This window comes from Anomaloglossus baeobatrachus, chromosome 5 (genome assembly GCF_048569485.1).
Source record: "Anomaloglossus baeobatrachus isolate aAnoBae1 chromosome 5, aAnoBae1.hap1, whole genome shotgun sequence".
Taxonomy (NCBI): domain Eukaryota; kingdom Metazoa; phylum Chordata; class Amphibia; order Anura; family Aromobatidae; genus Anomaloglossus; species Anomaloglossus baeobatrachus.
In genome coordinates, this window is record NC_134357.1 from 5,370,417 (window position 1) to 5,388,897 (window position 18,481).

An 18,481-nucleotide genomic window follows, 5' to 3' on the forward strand; every position below is an offset into this window, starting at 1 on the left:
TGCTGCTGGGGGTAATGGTAGAGCCACACACAAGACAGCGGGCGTGCTGCTGGGGGTAATGGTAGAGCCACACACAAGACAGCGGGCGTGCTGCTGGGGGTAATGGTAGAGCCACACACAAGACAGCGGGCGGCTGCTGGGGGTAATGGTGGAGCCACACACAAGACAGCGGGCGTGCTGCTGGGGGTAATGGTAGAGCCACACAAGACTGTGGGCGGCTGCTGGGGGTAATGGTAGAGCCACACACAAGACAGCGGGCGTGCTGCTGGGGTGTAATGGTAGAGCCACACACAAGACAGCGGCGTGCTGCTGGAGCGTAATGGTAGAGCCACACACAAGACAGCGGGCGTGCTGCTGGGGGTAATGGTAGAGCCACACACAAGACAGCGGTCGTGCTGCTGGTGGTAATGGTGGAGCCACACACAAGACAGCGGGCGTGCTGCTGGGGGTAATGGTAGAGCCACACACAAGACAGCGGGCGTGCTGCTGGGGGTAATGGTAGAACCACACACAAGACAGCGGGCGTGCTGCTGGGGCGTAATGGTAGAGCCACACAAGACAGCGGGCGGCTGCTGGGGGTAATGGTAGAACCACACACAAGACAGCGGGCGTGCTGCTGGGGGTAATGGTGAAGCCACACACAAGACAGCGGGCGTGCTGCTGGGGGTAATGGTAGAGCCACACACAAGACAGCGGGCAGCTGCTGGGGGTAATGGTAGAACCACACACAAGACAGCGGGCGGCTGCTGGGGCGTAATGGTAGAGCCACACAAGACAGCGGGCGTGCTGCTGGGGGTAATTGTAGAGCCACACACAAGACAGCGGGCGGCTGCTGGGGGTAATGGTAGAACCACACACAAGGCAGCGGGCGTGCTGCTGGGCGTAATGGTAGAGCCACACACAAGACAGCGGGCGTGCTGCTGGGGGTAATGGTAGAGCCACACACAAGACAGCGGGCGTGCTGCTAGGGGTAATGATAGAGCCACACACAAGACAGCGGGCGTGCTGCTGGGGGTAATGGTAGAGCAACACACAAGACAGCGGGCGTGCTGCTGGGGGTAATGGTAGAGCCACACAAGACAGCGGGCGGCTGCTGGGGGTAATGGTAGAGCCACACAAGACAGCGGGCGTGCTGCTGGGGGTAATGATAGAGCCACACACAAGACAGCGGGCGAGCTGCTGGGGGTAATGGTAGAGCCACACACAAGACAGCGGGCGTGCTGCTGGGGGTAATGGTAGAGCCACACACAAGACAGCAGGCGTGCTGCTGGGGGTAATGGTAGAGCCACACACAAGACAACAGGCGTGCTGCTGGGGGTAATGGTAGAGCCACACACAAGACAGCGGGCGTGCTGCTGGGGGTAATGGTAGAGCCACACACAAGACAGCGGGCGTGCTGCTGGGGGTAATGGTAGAGTCACACACAAGACAGCGGGCGGCTGCTGGGGGTAATGATAGAGCCACACACAAGACAGCGGGCGTGCTGCTGGGGGTAATGGTAGAGCCACACACAAGACAGCGGGCGGCTGCTGGGGGTAATGGTAGAGCCACACACAAGACAGCGGGCGAGCTGCTGGGGGTAATGGTAGAGTTACACACAAGACAGCGGGCGGCTGCTGGGGGTAATGATAGAACCACACACAAGGCAGCGGGCGTGCTGCTGGGCGTAATGGTAGAGCCACACACAAGACAGCGGGCGTGCTGCTGGGGGTAATGGTAGAGCCACACACAAGACAGCGGGCGTGCTGCTGGGGGTAATGATAGAGCCACACACAAGACAGCGGGCGTGCTGCTGGGGGTAATGGTAGAGCAACACACAAGACAGCGGGCGTGCTGCTGGGGGTAATGGTAGAGCCACACACAAGACAGCGGGCGTGCTGCTGGGGGTAATGGTAGAGCCACACACAAGACAGCGGGCGTGCTGCTGGGGGTAATGGTAGAGCCACACACAAGACAGCGGGCGTGCTGCTGGGGGTAATGATAGAGCCACACACAAGACAGCGGGCGTGCTGCTGGCGGTAATGGTGGAGCCACACACAAGACAGCGGGCGTGCTGCTGGGGATAATGGTAGAGCCACACACAAGACAGCGGGCGTGCTGCTGGGGGTAATGGTAGAGCCATATAAGACAGCGGGCGTGCTGCTGGCGGTAATGGTGGAGCCACACACAAGACAGCGGGCGTGCTGCTGGGGGTAATGGTAGAGCCACACACAAGACAGCGGGCGTGCTGCTGGGGGTAATGGTAGAGCCACATACAAGACAGCGGGCGTGCTGCTGGGGGTAATGGTGGAGCCACACACAAGACAGCGGGCGTGCTGCTGGGGGTAATGGTAGAGCCACACACAAGACAGCGGGCGTGCTGCTGGGGGTAATGGTAGAGCCACACACAAGACAGCGGGCGTGCTGCTGGGGGTAATGGTAGAGCCACACACAAGACAGCGGGCGTGCTGCTGGGGGTAATGGTAGAGCCACACAAGACAGCGGGCGTGCTGCTGGGGGTAATGGTAGAGCCACACAAGACAGCGGGCGTGCTGCTGGGGGTAATGGTAGAGCCACACAAGACAGCGGGCGTGCTGCTGGGGGTAATGGTAGAGCCACACACAAGACAGCGGGCGTGCTGCTGGGGGTAATGGTAGAGCCACACACAAGACAGCGGGCGACTGCTGGGGGTAATGGTAGAGTTACACACAAGACAGCGGCGTGCTGCTGGGGGTAATGGTAGAGCCACACACAAGACAGGGGGCGGCTGCTGGGGGTAATGGTAGAGCCACACACAAGACAGCGGGCGTGCTGCTGGGGGTAATGGTAGAGCCACACACAAGACAGCGGGCGGCTGCTGGGGCGTAATGGTGGAGCCACACAAGACAGCGGGCGTGCTGCTGGGGGTAATGGTAGAGCCACACACAAGACAGCGGGCGTGCTTCTGGGGGTAATGGTAGAGCCACACACAAGACAGCGGGCGTGCTGCTGGGGGTAATGGTAGAGCCACACACAAGACAGCGGGCGTGCTGCTGGGGGTAATGGTAGAGCCACACACAAGACAGCGGGCGTGCTGCTGGGGGTAATGGTAGAGCCACACACAAGACAGCGGGCGTGCTGCTGGGGGTAATGGTAGAGCCACACACAAGACAGCGGGCGTGCTGCTGGGGGTAATGGTAGAGCCACACACAAGACAGCGGGCGTGCTGCTGGGGGTAATGGTAGAGCCACACACAAGACAGCGGGCGGCTGCTGGGGGTAATGGTAGAGCCACACAAGACAGCGGGCGTGCTGCTGGGGGTAATGGTAGAGCCACACACAAGACAGCGGGCGTGCTGCTGGGGGTAATGGTAGAGCCACACACAAGACAGCGGGCGTGCTGCTGGGGGTAATGGTAGAGCCACACACAAGACAGCGGGCGGCTGCTGGGGGTAATGGTGGAGCCACACACAAGACAGCGGGCGTGCTGCTGGGGGTAATGGTAGAGCCACACAAGACTGTGGGCGGCTGCTGGGGGTAATGGTAGAGCCACACACAAGACAGCGGGCGTGCTGCTGGGGTGTAATGGTAGAGCCACACACAAGACAGCGGCGTGCTGCTGGAGCGTAATGGTAGAGCCACACACAAGACAGCGGGCGTGCTGCTGGGGGTAATGGTAGAGCCACACACAAGACAGCGGTCGTGCTGCTGGTGGTAATGGTGGAGCCACACACAAGACAGCGGGCGTGCTGCTGGGGGTAATGGTAGAGCCACACACAAGACAGCGGGCGTGCTGCTGGGGGTAATGGTAGAACCACACACAAGACAGCGGGCGTGCTGCTGGGGCGTAATGGTAGAGCCACACAAGACAGCGGGCGGCTGCTGGGGGTAATGGTAGAACCACACACAAGACAGCGGGCGTGCTGCTGGGGGTAATGGTGAAGCCACACACAAGACAGCGGGCGTGCTGCTGGGGGTAATGGTAGAGCCACACACAAGACAGCGGGCAGCTGCTGGGGGTAATGGTAGAACCACACACAAGACAGCGGGCGGCTGCTGGGGCGTAATGGTAGAGCCACACAAGACAGCGGGCGTGCTGCTGGGGGTAATTGTAGAGCCACACACAAGACAGCGGGCGGCTGCTGGGGGTAATGGTAGAACCACACACAAGGCAGCGGGCGTGCTGCTGGGCGTAATGGTAGAGCCACACACAAGACAGCGGGCGTGCTGCTGGGGGTAATGGTAGAGCCACACACAAGACAGCGGGCGTGCTGCTAGGGGTAATGATAGAGCCACACACAAGACAGCGGGCGTGCTGCTGGGGGTAATGGTAGAGCAACACACAAGACAGCGGGCGTGCTGCTGGGGGTAATGGTAGAGCCACACAAGACAGCGGGCGGCTGCTGGGGGTAATGGTAGAGCCACACAAGACAGCGGGCGTGCTGCTGGGGGTAATGATAGAGCCACACACAAGACAGCGGGCGAGCTGCTGGGGGTAATGGTAGAGCCACACACAAGACAGCGGGCGTGCTGCTGGGGGTAATGGTAGAGCCACACACAAGACAGCAGGCGTGCTGCTGGGGGTAATGGTAGAGCCACACACAAGACAACAGGCGTGCTGCTGGGGGTAATGGTAGAGCCACACACAAGACAGCGGGCGTGCTGCTGGGGGTAATGGTAGAGCCACACACAAGACAGCGGGCGTGCTGCTGGGGGTAATGGTAGAGTCACACACAAGACAGCGGGCGGCTGCTGGGGGTAATGATAGAGCCACACACAAGACAGCGGGCGTGCTGCTGGGGGTAATGGTAGAGCCACACACAAGACAGCGGGCGGCTGCTGGGGGTAATGGTAGAGCCACACACAAGACAGCGGGCGAGCTGCTGGGGGTAATGGTAGAGTTACACACAAGACAGCGGGCGGCTGCTGGGGGTAATGATAGAACCACACACAAGGCAGCGGGCGTGCTGCTGGGCGTAATGGTAGAGCCACACACAAGACAGCGGGCGTGCTGCTGGGGGTAATGGTAGAGCCACACACAAGACAGCGGGCGTGCTGCTGGGGGTAATGATAGAGCCACACACAAGACAGCGGGCGTGCTGCTGGGGGTAATGGTAGAGCAACACACAAGACAGCGGGCGTGCTGCTGGGGGTAATGGTAGAGCCACACACAAGACAGCGGGCGTGCTGCTGGGGGTAATGGTAGAGCCACACACAAGACAGCGGGCGTGCTGCTGGGGGTAATGGTAGAGCCACACACAAGACAGCGGGCGTGCTGCTGGGGGTAATGATAGAGCCACACACAAGACAGCGGGCGTGCTGCTGGCGGTAATGGTGGAGCCACACACAAGACAGCGGGCGTGCTGCTGGGGATAATGGTAGAGCCACACACAAGACAGCGGGCGTGCTGCTGGGGGTAATGGTAGAGCCATATAAGACAGCGGGCGTGCTGCTGGCGGTAATGGTGGAGCCACACACAAGACAGCGGGCGTGCTGCTGGGGGTAATGGTAGAGCCACACACAAGACAGCGGGCGTGCTGCTGGGGGTAATGGTAGAGCCACATACAAGACAGCGGGCGTGCTGCTGGGGGTAATGGTGGAGCCACACACAAGACAGCGGGCGTGCTGCTGGGGGTAATGGTAGAGCCACACACAAGACAGCGGGCGTGCTGCTGGGGGTAATGGTAGAGCCACACACAAGACAGCGGGCGTGCTGCTGGGGGTAATGGTAGAGCCACACACAAGACAGCGGGCGTGCTGCTGGGGGTAATGGTAGAGCCACACACAAGACAGCGGGCGTGCTGCTGGGGGTAATGGTAGAGCCACACAAGACAGCGGGCGTGCTGCTGGGGGTAATGGTAGAGCCACACAAGACAGCGGGCGTGCTGCTGGGGGTAATGGTAGAGCCACACACAAGACAGCGGGCGTGCTGCTGGGGGTAATGGTAGAGCCACACACAAGACAGCGGGCGACTGCTGGGGGTAATGGTAGAGTTACACACAAGACAGCGGCGTGCTGCTGGGGGTAATGGTAGAGCCACACACAAGACAGCGGGCGTGCTGCTGGGGGTAATGGTAGAGCCACACACAAGACAGCGGGCGTGCTGCTGGGGGTAATGGTAGAGCCACACACAAGACAGCGGGCGTGCTGCTGGGGGTAATGGTGGAGCCACACACAAGACAGCGGGCGTGCTGCTGGGGGTAATGGTAGAGCCACACACAAGACAGCGGGCGTGCTGCTGGGGGTAATGGTAGAGTCACACACAAGACAGCGGGCGTGCTGCTGGGGGTAATGGTGGAGCCACACACAAGACAGCGGGCGTGCTGCTGGGGGTAATGGTAGAGTCACACACAAGACAGCGGGCGTGCTGCTGGGGGTAATGGTAGAGCCACACACAAGACAGCGGGCGTGCTGCTGGGGGTAATGGTAACGACACACAGACATGGTAATATTGGGTTTAAGAAGGGGAGGAGAGGGGGAAACAGGAGAAGTTCAGTTTTTGACAGGTTCCGGTTTAGATAAAGGGAGGACACGATAAAGATGGTGGAGACAATCGCTGGTGTTGCGGTGATGGGGGGTGATGGGGGGTGATGTCAGGAGACGAGGCTGATGAGAGAGAGATGGCGCTGAAGAACCACCTCACCTCTGCAATGGAAAGGAATCCTGAAAACGGGATCTGCTGCCGAGGACTGGAGCCGGGGACCCATTAATGGAAAGGGCCGGAACAATTTCAGGCGCAGAGATGCTGATCTCTGACCCCAGAAGAGGCCCCATGTCTATAATCTCTGACCCCAGAAGAGACTCCATGTCTCTGATCTCTGACCCCAGAAGAGCCTCCATGTCTCTGATCTCTGACCCCAGAAGAGGGTCCATGTCTATAATCTCTGACCCCAGAAGAGGCTCTGTATCTCTCATCTCTGACCCCAGAAGAGCCTCCATGTCTCTGATCTCTGACCCCAGAAGAGGCTCCATGTCTATAATCTCTGACCCCAGAAGAGGCTCCGTGTCTCTGATCTCTGCCCCAGAAGAGGCTCTGTGTCTCTGATCTCTGACCCCAGAAGAGGCTCCGTGTCTCTGATCTCTGCCCCAGAAGAGGCTCCGTGTCTCTGATCTCTGACCCCAGAAGAGCCTCCATGTCTCTGATCTCTGACCCCAGAAGAGCCTCCATGTCTATAATCTCTGACCCCAGAAGAGCCTCCATGTCTATAATCTCTGACCCCAGAAGAGCCTCCATGTCTATAATCTCTGACCCCAGAAGAGGCTCCATGTCTATAATCTCTGACCCCAGAAGAGGCTCCATGTCTCTGATCTCTGACCCCAGAAGAGGCTCCATGTCTATAATCTCTGACCCCAGAAGAGGCTCCATGTCTATAATCTCTGACCCCAGAAGAGGCTCCATGTCTATAATCTCTGACCCCAGAAGAGGCACCATGTCTATAATCTCTGACCCCAGAAGAGGCTCCATGTCTCTGATCTCTGACCCCAGAAGAGGCACCATGTCTATAATCTCTGACCCCAGAAGAGGCTCTGTGTCTATAATCTCTGACCCCAGAAGAGGGTCCATGTCTATAATCTCTGACCCCAGAAGAGGGTCCATGTCTATAATCTCTGACCCCAGAAGAGGCTCCATGTCTATAATCTCTGACCCCAGAAGAGGCTCCATGTCTATACTCTCTGACCCCAGAAGAGGGTCCATGTCTATAATCTCTGACCCCAGAAGAGGGTCCATGTCTATAATCTCTGACCCCAGAAGAGGGTCCATGTCTATAATCTCTGACCCCAGAAGAGGGTCCATGTCTCTGATCTCTGACCCCAGAAGAGGGTCCATGTCTCTGATCTCTGACCCCAGAAGAGGCTCCATGTCTATAATCTCTGACCCCAGAAGAGGGTCCATGTCTCTGATCTCTGACCCCAGAAGAGGGTCCATGTCTATAATCTCTGACCCCAGAAGAGGCTCCATGTCTATAATCTCTGACCCCAGAAGAGGCTCCATGTCTATAATCTCTGACCCCAGAAGAGGCTCCATGTCTATAATCTCTGACCCCAGAAGAGGCTCCATGTCTATACTCTCTGACCCCAGAAGAGGCTCCATGTCTATAATCTCTGACCCCAGAAGAGGGTCCATGTCTATAATCTCTGACCCCAGAAGAGGGTCCATGTCTATAATCTCTGACCCCAGAAGAGGGTCCATGTCTATAATCTCTGACCCCAGAAGGAAGAGGCTCCATGTCTATAATCTCTGACCCCAGAAGAGGGTCCATGTCTCTGATCTCTGACCCCAGAAGAGGGTCCATGTCTCTGATCTCTGACCCCAGAAGAGGCTCCATGTCTATAATCTCTGACCCCAGAAGAGGGTCCATGTCTCTGATCTCTGACCCCAGAAGAGGGTCCATGTCTATAATCTCTGACCCCAGAAGAGGCTCCATGTCTATAATCTCTGACCCCAGAAGAGGCTCCATGTCTATAATCTCTGACCCCAGAAGAGGCACCATGTCTATAATCTCTGACCCCAGAAGAGGCTCCATGTCTCTGATCTCTGACCCCAGAAGAGGCACCATGTCTATAATCTCTGACCCCAGAAGAGGCTCTGTGTCTATAATCTCTGACCCCAGAAGAGGGTCCATGTCTATAATCTCTGACCCCAGAAGAGGCTCCATGTCTATAATCTCTGACCCCAGAAGAGGCTCCATGTCTATACTCTCTGACCCCAGAAGAGGCTCCATGTCTATAATCTCTGATCCCAGAAGAGGGTCCATGTCTATAATCTCTGACCCCAGAAGAGGGTCCATGTCTATAATCTCTGACCCCAGAAGAGGGTCCATGTCTATAATCTCTGACCCCAGAAGAGGGTCCATGTCTATAATCTCTGACCCCAGAAGGAAGAGGCTCCATGTCTATAATCTCTGACCCCAGAAGAGGGTCCATGTCTCTGATCTCTGACCCCAGAAGAGGGTCCATGTCTCTGATCTCTGACCCCAGAAGAGGCTCCATGTCTATAATCTCTGACCCCAGAAGAGGGTCCATGTCTCTGATCTCTGACCCCAGAAGAGGGTCCATGTCTATAATCTCTGACCCCAGAAGAGGCTCCATGTCTATAATCTCTGACCCCAGAAGAGGCTCCATGTCTATAATCTCTGACCCCAGAAGAGGCTCCATGTCTATAATCTCTGACCCCAGAAGAGGCTCCATGTCTATACTCTCTGACCCCAGAAGAGGCTCCATGTCTATAATCTCTGACCCCAGAAGAGGGTCCATGTCTATAATCTCTGACCCCAGAAGAGGGTCCATGTCTATAATCTCTGACCCCAGAAGAGGGTCCATGTCTATAATCTCTGACCCCAGAAGAGGGTCCATGTCTATAATCTCTGACCCCAGAAGGAAGAGGCTCCATGTCTATAATCTCTGACCCCAGAAGAGGGTCCATGTCTCTGATCTCTGACCCCAGAAGAGGGTCCATGTCTCTGATCTCTGACCCCAGAAGAGGCTCCATGTCTATAATCTCTGACCCCAGAAGAGGGTCCATGTCTCTGATCTCTGACCCCAGAAGAGGCTCCATGTCTCTGATCTCTGGCCCCAGAAGAGGCTCTGTGTCTCTGATCTCTGACCCCAGAAGAGGCTCTGTGTCTCTGATCTCTGACCCCAGAAGAGGCTCTGTGTCTCTGATCTCTGACCCCAGAAGAGGCTCTGTGTCTGTGACCCCAGAAGAGGCTGTGTCTCTAATCTCTGACCCCAGAAGAAGCTCTGTGTCTGTGACCCCAGAAGAAGCTCTGTGTCTGTGACCCCAGAAGAAGCTCTGTGTCTGTGATCCCAGAAGAAGCTCTGTGTCTGTGACCCCAGAAGAAGCTCTGTGTCTGTGACCCCAGAAGAAGCTCTGTGTCTGTGACGCCAGAAGAAGCTCTGTGTCTGTGACCCCAGAAGAAGCTCTGTGTCTGTGACCCCAGAAGAGGCTCTGTGTCTGTGACCCCAGAAGAGGCTCTGTGTCTGTGACCCCAGAAGAAGCACTGTGTCTCTGATCCCAGAAGAAGCTCTGTGTCTGTGATCCCAGAAGAAGCTCTGTGTCTGTGACCCCAGAAGAAGCTCTGTGTCTGTGACCCCAGAAGAAGCTCTGTGTCTGTGACCCCAGAAGAGGCTCTGTGTCTCTGATCTCTGACCCCAGAAGAGGCTCTGTGTCTCTGATCTCTGACCCCAGAAGAGGCTCTGTGTCTCTGATCTCTGACCCCAGAAGAAGCTCTGTGTCTCTGACTCTGACCCCAGAAGAAGCTCTGTGTCTCTGACTCTGACCCCAGAAGAAGCTCTGTGTCTCTGATCTCTGACCCCAGAAGAGACTGTGTCTCTGATCTCTGACCCCAGAAGAAGCTCTGTGTCTCTGATCTCTGACCCCAGAAGAGGATGTGTCTCTGATCTCTGATCCCAGAAGAAGCTCTGTGTCTGTGATCCCAGAAGAAGCTCTGTGTCTCTGACCCCAGAAGAAGCTCTGTGTCTCTGACCCCAGAAGAAGCTCTGTGTCTGTGACCCCAGAAGAAGCTCTGTGTCTGTGACCCCAGAAGAGGCTCTGTGTCTCTGATCTCTGACCCCAGAAGAGGCTCTGTGTCTCTGATCTCTGACCCCAGAAGAGGCTCTGTGTCTCTGATCTCTGACCCCAGAAGAGGCTCTGTGTCTGTGATCTCTGACCCCAGAAGAAGCTCTGTGTCTCTGATCTCTGACCCCAGAAGAAGCTCTGTGTCTCTGACTCTGACCCCAGAAGAAGCTCTGTGTCTCTGACTCTGACCCCAGAAGAAGCTCCGTGTCTCTGATCTCTGACCCCAGAAGAGGCTCTGTGTCTCTGACTCTGACCCCAGAAGAAGCTCTGTGTCTCTGACTCTGACCCCAGAAGAAGCTCTGTGTCTCTGATCTCTGACCCCAGAAGAGGCTGTGTCTCTGATCTCTGACCCCAGAAGAAGCTCTGTGTCTGTGATCTCTGACCCCAGAAGAAGCTCTGTGTCTCTGACTCTGACCCCAGAAGAGGCTGTGTCTCTGACTCTGACCCCAGAAGAAGCTCTGTGTCTCTGATCTCTGACCCCAGAAGAGGCTGTGTCTCTGATCTGTGACCCCAGAAGAAGCTCTGTGTCTGTGATCTCTGACCCCAGAAGAAGCTCTGTGTCTCTGACTCTGACCCCAGAAGAGGCTGTGTCTCTGATCTCTGACCCCAGAAGAAGCTCTGTGTCTGTGATCCCAGAAGAAGCTCTGTGTCTGTGACCCCAGAAGAGGCTATGTGTCTCTGATCTCTGACCCCAGAAGAGGCTCTGTGTCTCTGATCTCTGACCCCAGAAGAGGCTCTGTGTCTCTGATCTCTGACCCCAGAAGAAGCTCTGTGTCTCTGACTCTGACCCCAGAAGAAGCTCTGTGTCTCTGACTCTGACCCCAGAAGAAGCTCTGTGTCTCTGATCTCTGACCCCAGAAGAGGCTGTGTCTCTGATCTCTGACCCCAGAAGAAGCTCTGTGTCTGTGATCTCTGACCCCAGAAGAAGCTCTGTGTCTCTGACTCTGACCCCAGAAGAGGCTGTGTCTCTGATCTCTGACCCCAGAAGAAGCTCTGTGTCTCTGATCTCTGACCCCAGAAGAAGCTCCATGTCTCTGATCTCTGACCCCAGAAGAAGCTCTGTGTCTCTGACTCTGACCCCAGAAGAAGCTCTGTGTCTGTGATCTCTGACCCCAGAAGAAGCTCTGTGTCTCTGACTCTGACCCCAGAAGAGGCTCTGTGTCTCTGATCTCTGACCCCAGAAGAAGCTCCATGTCTCTGATCTCTGACACCAGAAGAAGCTCTGTGTCTCTGACTCTGACCCCAGAAGAAGCTCTGTGTCTCTGATCTCTGACCCCAGAAGAAGCTCCATGTCTCTGATCTCTGACACCAGAAGAAGCTCTGTGTCTCTGACTCTGACCCCAGAAGAAGCTCTGTGTCTCTGATCTTTGACCCCAGAAGAAGCTCTGTGTCTGTGATCTCTGACCCCAGAAGAAGCTCTGTGTCTCTGACTCTGACCCCAGAAGAGGCTGTGTCTCTGATCTCTGACCCCAGAAGAGGCTCTGTGTCTCTGATCTCTGACCCCAGAAGAGGCTCTGTGTCTCTGACTCTGACCCCAGAAGAGGCTGTGTCTCTGATCTCTGACCCCAGAAGAAGCTCCATGTCTCTGATCTCTGACCCCAGAAGAGGCTCTGTGTCTCTGACTCTGACCCCAGAAGAGGCTGTGTCTCTGATCTCTGACCCCAGAAGTGGCTGTGTCTGTGATCTCTGACCCCAGAAGAAGCTCTGTGTCTCTTACCTGGAAGTTAGTGGGATTTGATTTTGTGAAGAGCAAAAAACGGACATTGATCCTGTCTGGAGACCATGGTAACTGGGAGATCGGCCGCTCCACCGTCCCGGCCCAAGGAACATTGTCTGTGAAACACCCGATCCTGGAGTAGCAGACCTCCCCACCTGCATACGGGAGACAGAGCGTTACATCCTGTGCAGAGCATCACTCCCTTGCCTCTGACACATACATAGTGAATTAGTGATATATCCTGCAGATTATTACACCATTGACTTCTACAGATCTGCAGAACATCGCTCCTCCACCTCTTGACAGATACATAGTGATATATCCTGCAGATCATTACACCTCTGATCTCTATAGATCTGCAGAGCATCACTCCTCCACCTCCTGATACATAGTGATATATTCTGCAGAGTATTATATCACTGACTCTGCAGAGTATCACTTCTCCACCTTCTGACAGACACATAGTGATATATCCTGCAGATCATTGTCCTCTACACCGTGTGCAGAATTATTAGGCAGATGAGTATTGTGGTCACATGACACTTTTTATACATGTCGTCCTACTCCAAGCTGTATAGGCTGAGAGCCAACTACCAATGATATAAATCCGGTGATGTGCCTCTCTGTAATGAGGAGGGGTGCGGTGTAATGACACAACACCCTATATAAGGGGTGCGCAATTATTAGGCAACTTCCTTTCCTTTGGCAAAATGGATCAGAAGAGAGATGTGACGGGCTCTGAAAAGTCCATATTGTGAGATGTCTTGCAGAGGGATGCAGCAGTCTGGAAATTGCCAAACTTTTGAAGCGTGATCACTGAACAATCAAGCGTTTCATGGCAAATAGCCAACAGGGTCGCAAGAAGCGTGCTGGGCAAAAAAGGCGCAAAATAACTGCCCATGAATGGAGGAAAATCAAGCGTGAAGCTGCCAAGATGCCATTTGCCACCAGTTTGGCCATATTTCAGAGCTGCAACGTTACTGGAGTATCAAAAAGCAGAAAGTGTGCCATACTCAGGGACAGGCCAAGGTAAGGAAGGCTGAAAACCACCACCTCTGACCAAGAAACAGAAGATAAAACCTCAAGACTGGGCCAAGAAATATCTGAAGACTGATTCTTCACAGGTTTTATGGACTGATGAAATGAGTGACTCTTGATGGGCAGATGGATGGGCCAGAGGCTGGATCAGTAAAGGGCAGAGAGCTCCACTCCCACTCAGACGCCAGTAAGGTGGAGGTGGGCACTGGTATGGGCTGGGATCAGCAAAGATCAACTTGTGGGACCTTTTCGGGTTGAGGATGGAGTGAAGCTCAACTCCCAGACCTACTGCCAGTTTCTGGAAGACAACTTCTTCAAGCAGTGGTACAGGAAGAAGTCGCTATCGCTCAAGAAAAACATGATTTTCATGCAGGACAATGATCCATCACATGCATCCAACTACTCCACAGCGTGGCTGGCCAGTAACGGTCTAAAAGATGAAAAAATAATGACATGGCCCCCTTGTTCACCTGATCTGAACCCCATAGAGAACCTGTGGTCCCTCATAAAATGTGAGATCTACAGGGAGGGAAAACAGTCCACCTCTGGGAGCAGTGTCTGGAGGCTGTGGTGTCTGGAGGCTGTGGTGTCTGGAGGCTGTGGTGTCTGGAGGCTGTGGTGTCTGGAGGCTGTGGTGTCTGGGGGCTGCGGTGGCTGGAGGCTGTGGTGTCTGGAGGCTGTGGCGGCTGGAGGCTGTGGTGTCTGGAGGCTGTGGTGTCTGGAGGCTGTGGTGTCTGGAGGCTGTGGTGTCTGGAGGCTGCGGTGGCTGGAGGGGCTGCGGTGGCTGGAGGCTGTGGTGTCTGGAGGCTGTGGTGTCTGGAGGCTGTGGTGTCTGGAGGCTGTGGTGTCTGGAAGCTGTGGTGGCTGGAGGCTGTGGTGGCTGGAGGCTGCGGTGGCTGGAGGCTGTGGTGGCTGGAGGGGCTGCGGTGGCTGGAGGCTGCGGTGGCTGGAGGCTGTGGTGGCTGCTGCACGCAATGTTGATGGTAAACGGATCAAGCAATGACAGAATCTATGGATGGTGGCTGCTGAGGGTCATCAGAAAGAAAGGGGGCGATTATTGGGCTCTCATTTTTTTGGGTTTTGTTTTTGCAGTCAGGAATGTTTATTTCTATATGTTGTGCAGTTATATTGGTTACCTGGTGACAATAAACAAGTGATGGGAATAGATTAGGTTTTTATTAAGTTGCCTAATAATTCTGCACAGTAGATAGACTGCAGAACATCGCATAAGCACAATATCATCACTTGTGTCCTACCTTTTACAGCCCCCACCAGGATGACGATCGCTAGTGAGACCCCAATCATCTGTGAATGGAATGGTAGAAATGTAAATGTTATGGAGAATGTGGGGGTTATATTCTTACATGAATTCTGGTGATATAATGTATCTAATCATGAATGATACAATGTATCTAACCATAATAATGTGTCCAGTGAAATATGAACATTTCCGAGTCCTCAGAGGTTGCTGGTGACGGATCTCAGCTGTGGAGCCTCCTCCGGGGTCTTCAGGAGGTAGATGGTAGTTTTTGCATTTGGATAGGATTTCTCCTATGGTGCTCGTCTTCAGGAGACGTCGGGGGGACTACTACCCCCAGGAGACTACTTTTGCCCTAATCTGAGGATTTATGAATTTTTAATGGAATATTGAATAAAGATAGTTTTTTATGTGAAGTGAAGACGTTCCCTGGATTTTTGCATTTTTTCTTTTGTCTTCAGAAGAGTCTTCAGCTCCATAAAGATGCGGAACATTCCGGTATCCTCCAATTTGATATGGGAGAAATCTATCTTTGTACAATGTTAGGCCTGTTTCACACGTCACACAGATGTTTTTCACTGACGTGTTAAAAACGCAGATGTCCCTCCATGTGCCGTGATTCACGGCACACGTGGGTTATCCATGTGCAATCCGTGATACATGATCCGCCACCTGTCCCCGCTGCTGCTGTCCGTGGAGCTGAACTCTTCGGCTCTGCTGTGTATCCGGCCACCGCTGCAGCTACTTCCGGGTCGCGGTGTCGTGCAGAAATGAATATGCCTGACCATAACGAGCCGGCTCGGAAGCAGCAGCCAGCAGCGGCCGGAGACAGCAGCGCTGGAGAAGGGGAGTATAAAATGCTTATTATTTTCTATGGATCATACCATCGTGTTGTGTGGTCCGTGGGACATCAGTGATGCCAGAAAAAATGGACATGTCTCCGTGCGGAAATCACAGACACGCGTGTGCGCCGCACGGAGACACGACCAGTGAGAAATCCCTGATGTGTGCAGAGACCCATTCATTATAATGGGTCTGCGTATACTCGTGATTCTGATGCATATAAAAACTGTCACATACGTACCAGAATCACTGACGTGTGAAACAGGCCTTAGCAAGTAGATCAGAAGCGTACCGGGGGTTCATCTCAGGGGGCAAAACGTCTGAGCAGCCCCTAACCGGTAACCATGGTAACAATTACGATGGCGCCCCATAATAGTGGATACAGGGGAACCTCAGCAGACGACCACGCTGCTACTGAAAATCACTATACAAAGACCAACACTGATATTACCACCATACAGTGCCATATACCGTCCTGCAGAACATACAAAAGATCACTGCAATTATAGATGGTGACAGAGGACAGAGTATAATAGAGGACGGGGTATAGCAAAAAACAGAGTGTAGAAGAGGACAGGGTGTAGTAGAGGAAAGTATGTTCTAGAGAACATGATTTAGTAGAGGACTGGGTGCAGTAGAACGCAGGGTGTAGTAGAGGACAGGGTGCAGGGTGTAGTAGAGGACAGGGTGCAGTAGAAGGCAGGGTGTAGTAGAGGACAGGGTGCAGGGTGTAGTAGAGGACAGGGTGAAGGGTGTAGTAGAGGAAAGGGTGCAGTAGAAGGCAGGGTGTAGTAGAGGACAGGGTGCAGGGTTTAGTAGAGGACAGGGTGCAGGGTGTAATAAAGGTCAGGGTGTAGTAGAGGACATGCTGTAGTAGATGACAGGGTGTAGTAGAGGACAGAATGTAGTAAAGGACAGAGTGTAATAGAGGACATGCGGTTGTAGAGGACCTGGTGTGGAGGACAGGATGTAGTACAGGACAAAATGTCGTAGATGACAGGGTGTAGTAAAGGACAGGCGTTAGCAGAGGACAGGGTGTAATAGAGGACAGAGTAGTAGACGATTCAATGTAGTAGAGGAAAGTATGTTGTAGAGGACAGGGTGTAGTAAAGGACAAGATGTTGTAGAGGACAGGGTGTAGCAGAGGACAGAATGTAATAGAGGACGGTATAGTAGAGGACAAGGTGTAGCAGAGGACAGAATGTAATAAAGGACGGTGTAGTAGAGGACAGGGTGTAGTAGATGATAGAGTATAGAAGAGGATAGAATGTAATAGAGGACAGTATATAGTAAAGGACAGATTGTAGTAGAAGTGTTTAAAGTAGAGGATAGGATGTAATAGACGAAACTATGTTGTAGAAAACAGGATTTAGCAGAGGACAGGGTGTAATAGAGAATAATATTTATCCGACGAGAGGGTTTAATAGAGGACAGTACGAGTATAGGACACGCTGTAGAAGAGGACAGATTGTAGTAAATGACAGTATGTAGTAGTGGACGGCATGAATTAGAGGACAGGATGTAGTAGAGGGCAGAACTTAGTAGAGGACAAGATATAGTAAAGGACAAGATGTAGTAGAGGAAAGAAGGACAGGATGTAGTAGAAGACAGAGTGCAGTTGAGGACAGGCTGTTATAGAGGACATTATGTAGTACAAGACAGGGTGTAGTACAAGACAGGGTGTAGTAGACTATTCAGTGTATTAGAGTTTTTTGTTATTTGGTGCAGCAGAGTTGTGTATTTTGGTGTAGCAGGGTTGTGTCTGTGTGTTTTGGTGTAGCAGAGTTGTGTGTGTGTGTGTGTGTGTGTATGTTTTGGTGTAGCAGAGTTGTGTCTGTGTATTTGGTGTAGCAGAGTTGTGTGTGTGTGTGTGTGTGTATGTTTTGGTGTAGCAGAGTTGTGTCTGTGTATGTGGTGTAGCAGAGGTGTGTGTGTGTGTGTGTGTGTGTGTGTATGTATGTATTTATGTATGTGTGTGTATGTATGTGTGTGTGTGTGTGTGTGTATGTTTTGGTGTAGCAGAGTTGTGTCTGTGTATTTGCTGTAGCAGAGTTGTGTGTGTGTGTGTGTGTGTGTGTGTGTGTGTGTCTGTGTATTTGGTGTAGCAGAGTTGTGTGTGTGTGTGTGTGTGTGTGTGTGTGTGTCTGTGTATTTGGTGTAGCAGAGTTGTGTGTGTGTGTGTGTGTCTGTGTATTTGGTGTAGCAGAGTTGTGTGTGTGTGTGTGTGTGTGTGTGTGAATGGATGGATGAATGACATCTAGAAGAAACCCAGGAGGTAGAAGTGTGTAAGGAGCTCCAGACTCCGGAAATAGGGACTATTGTCTTATATAAGTGACACAATGCATCCACCAAAGTACAGTAATAATAATAATAACCAAATATTAATTATAATAATGATAATTAATAATAATAAATAACAACAATAACTATTATTATTAATACTACTACTAATAATAATATTAGTAATTATCCTGCTGCATCCGGGGTTCTGTGACTATATTGCTGCTCTTCACTGCTCCTTGCTCCCTGGTGGTCTGACCCTGGTGGTCTGACCCTGGTGGTCTGGCCATGGTGGTCTGACCCTGGTGGTCTGGCCATGGTGGTCTGACCCTGGTGGTCTGACCCTGGTGGTCTGGCCATGGTGGTCTAACCCTGGTGGTCTGGCCATGGTGGTCTGACCCTGGTGGTCTGGCCATGGTGGTCTGACCCTGGTGGTCTGACCCGTGTCCATCACTTACCTTGCGGTCACAATTCCACAGCCTCTACCTGTGAAATGTGCTGCAGACAGGTGTCCGCGCCCTAAAATACCCCAGCAGCAGGTGGGAGGAGGGAGCCCTATCAGATCAGGGTGATATCAGAGGAGCGCCGCAGCCATAAACCAGAGAGGACAGAATCATGGGGATGAGGGCGGCCGATCACTAAACATTGGGATTGAAGATCTGTGCCTCTTATTGTGGGGTCCTGAGTTCCTCTTATTGTGGGGTCCTGAGTTCCTCTTATTGCGGGGTCCTGAGTTCCTCTTATTGTGGGGTCCTGAGTTCCTCTTATTGCGGGGTCCTGAGTTCCTCTTATTGTGGGGTCCTTAGTTC

General features: G+C 53.4%; 1 protein-coding gene across 2 annotated transcripts in view; it reads right to left on the reverse strand.

Moving 5' to 3' along the window:
- The window catches only part of LOC142310622 (pancreatic triacylglycerol lipase-like), an 83,159-nt gene extending 64,988 nt beyond the window's left edge, over positions 1–18,171 (reverse strand). For both annotated transcript variants that reach the window (XM_075348145.1, XM_075348144.1), the window contains exons 1-3: positions 18,131–18,171; positions 14,548–14,596; positions 12,254–12,408 (exon numbers count right to left, since the gene is read on the reverse strand). In XM_075348145.1, the coding sequence (XP_075204260.1) occupies positions 12,254–12,408; positions 14,548–14,596 (204 nt within the window). In that variant the 5' untranslated portion in view covers positions 18,131–18,171. The remainder of the gene's footprint in view (positions 1–12,253; positions 12,409–14,547; positions 14,597–18,130) is intronic.
- Between the last annotated feature and the right edge of the window lie 310 nt (positions 18,172–18,481).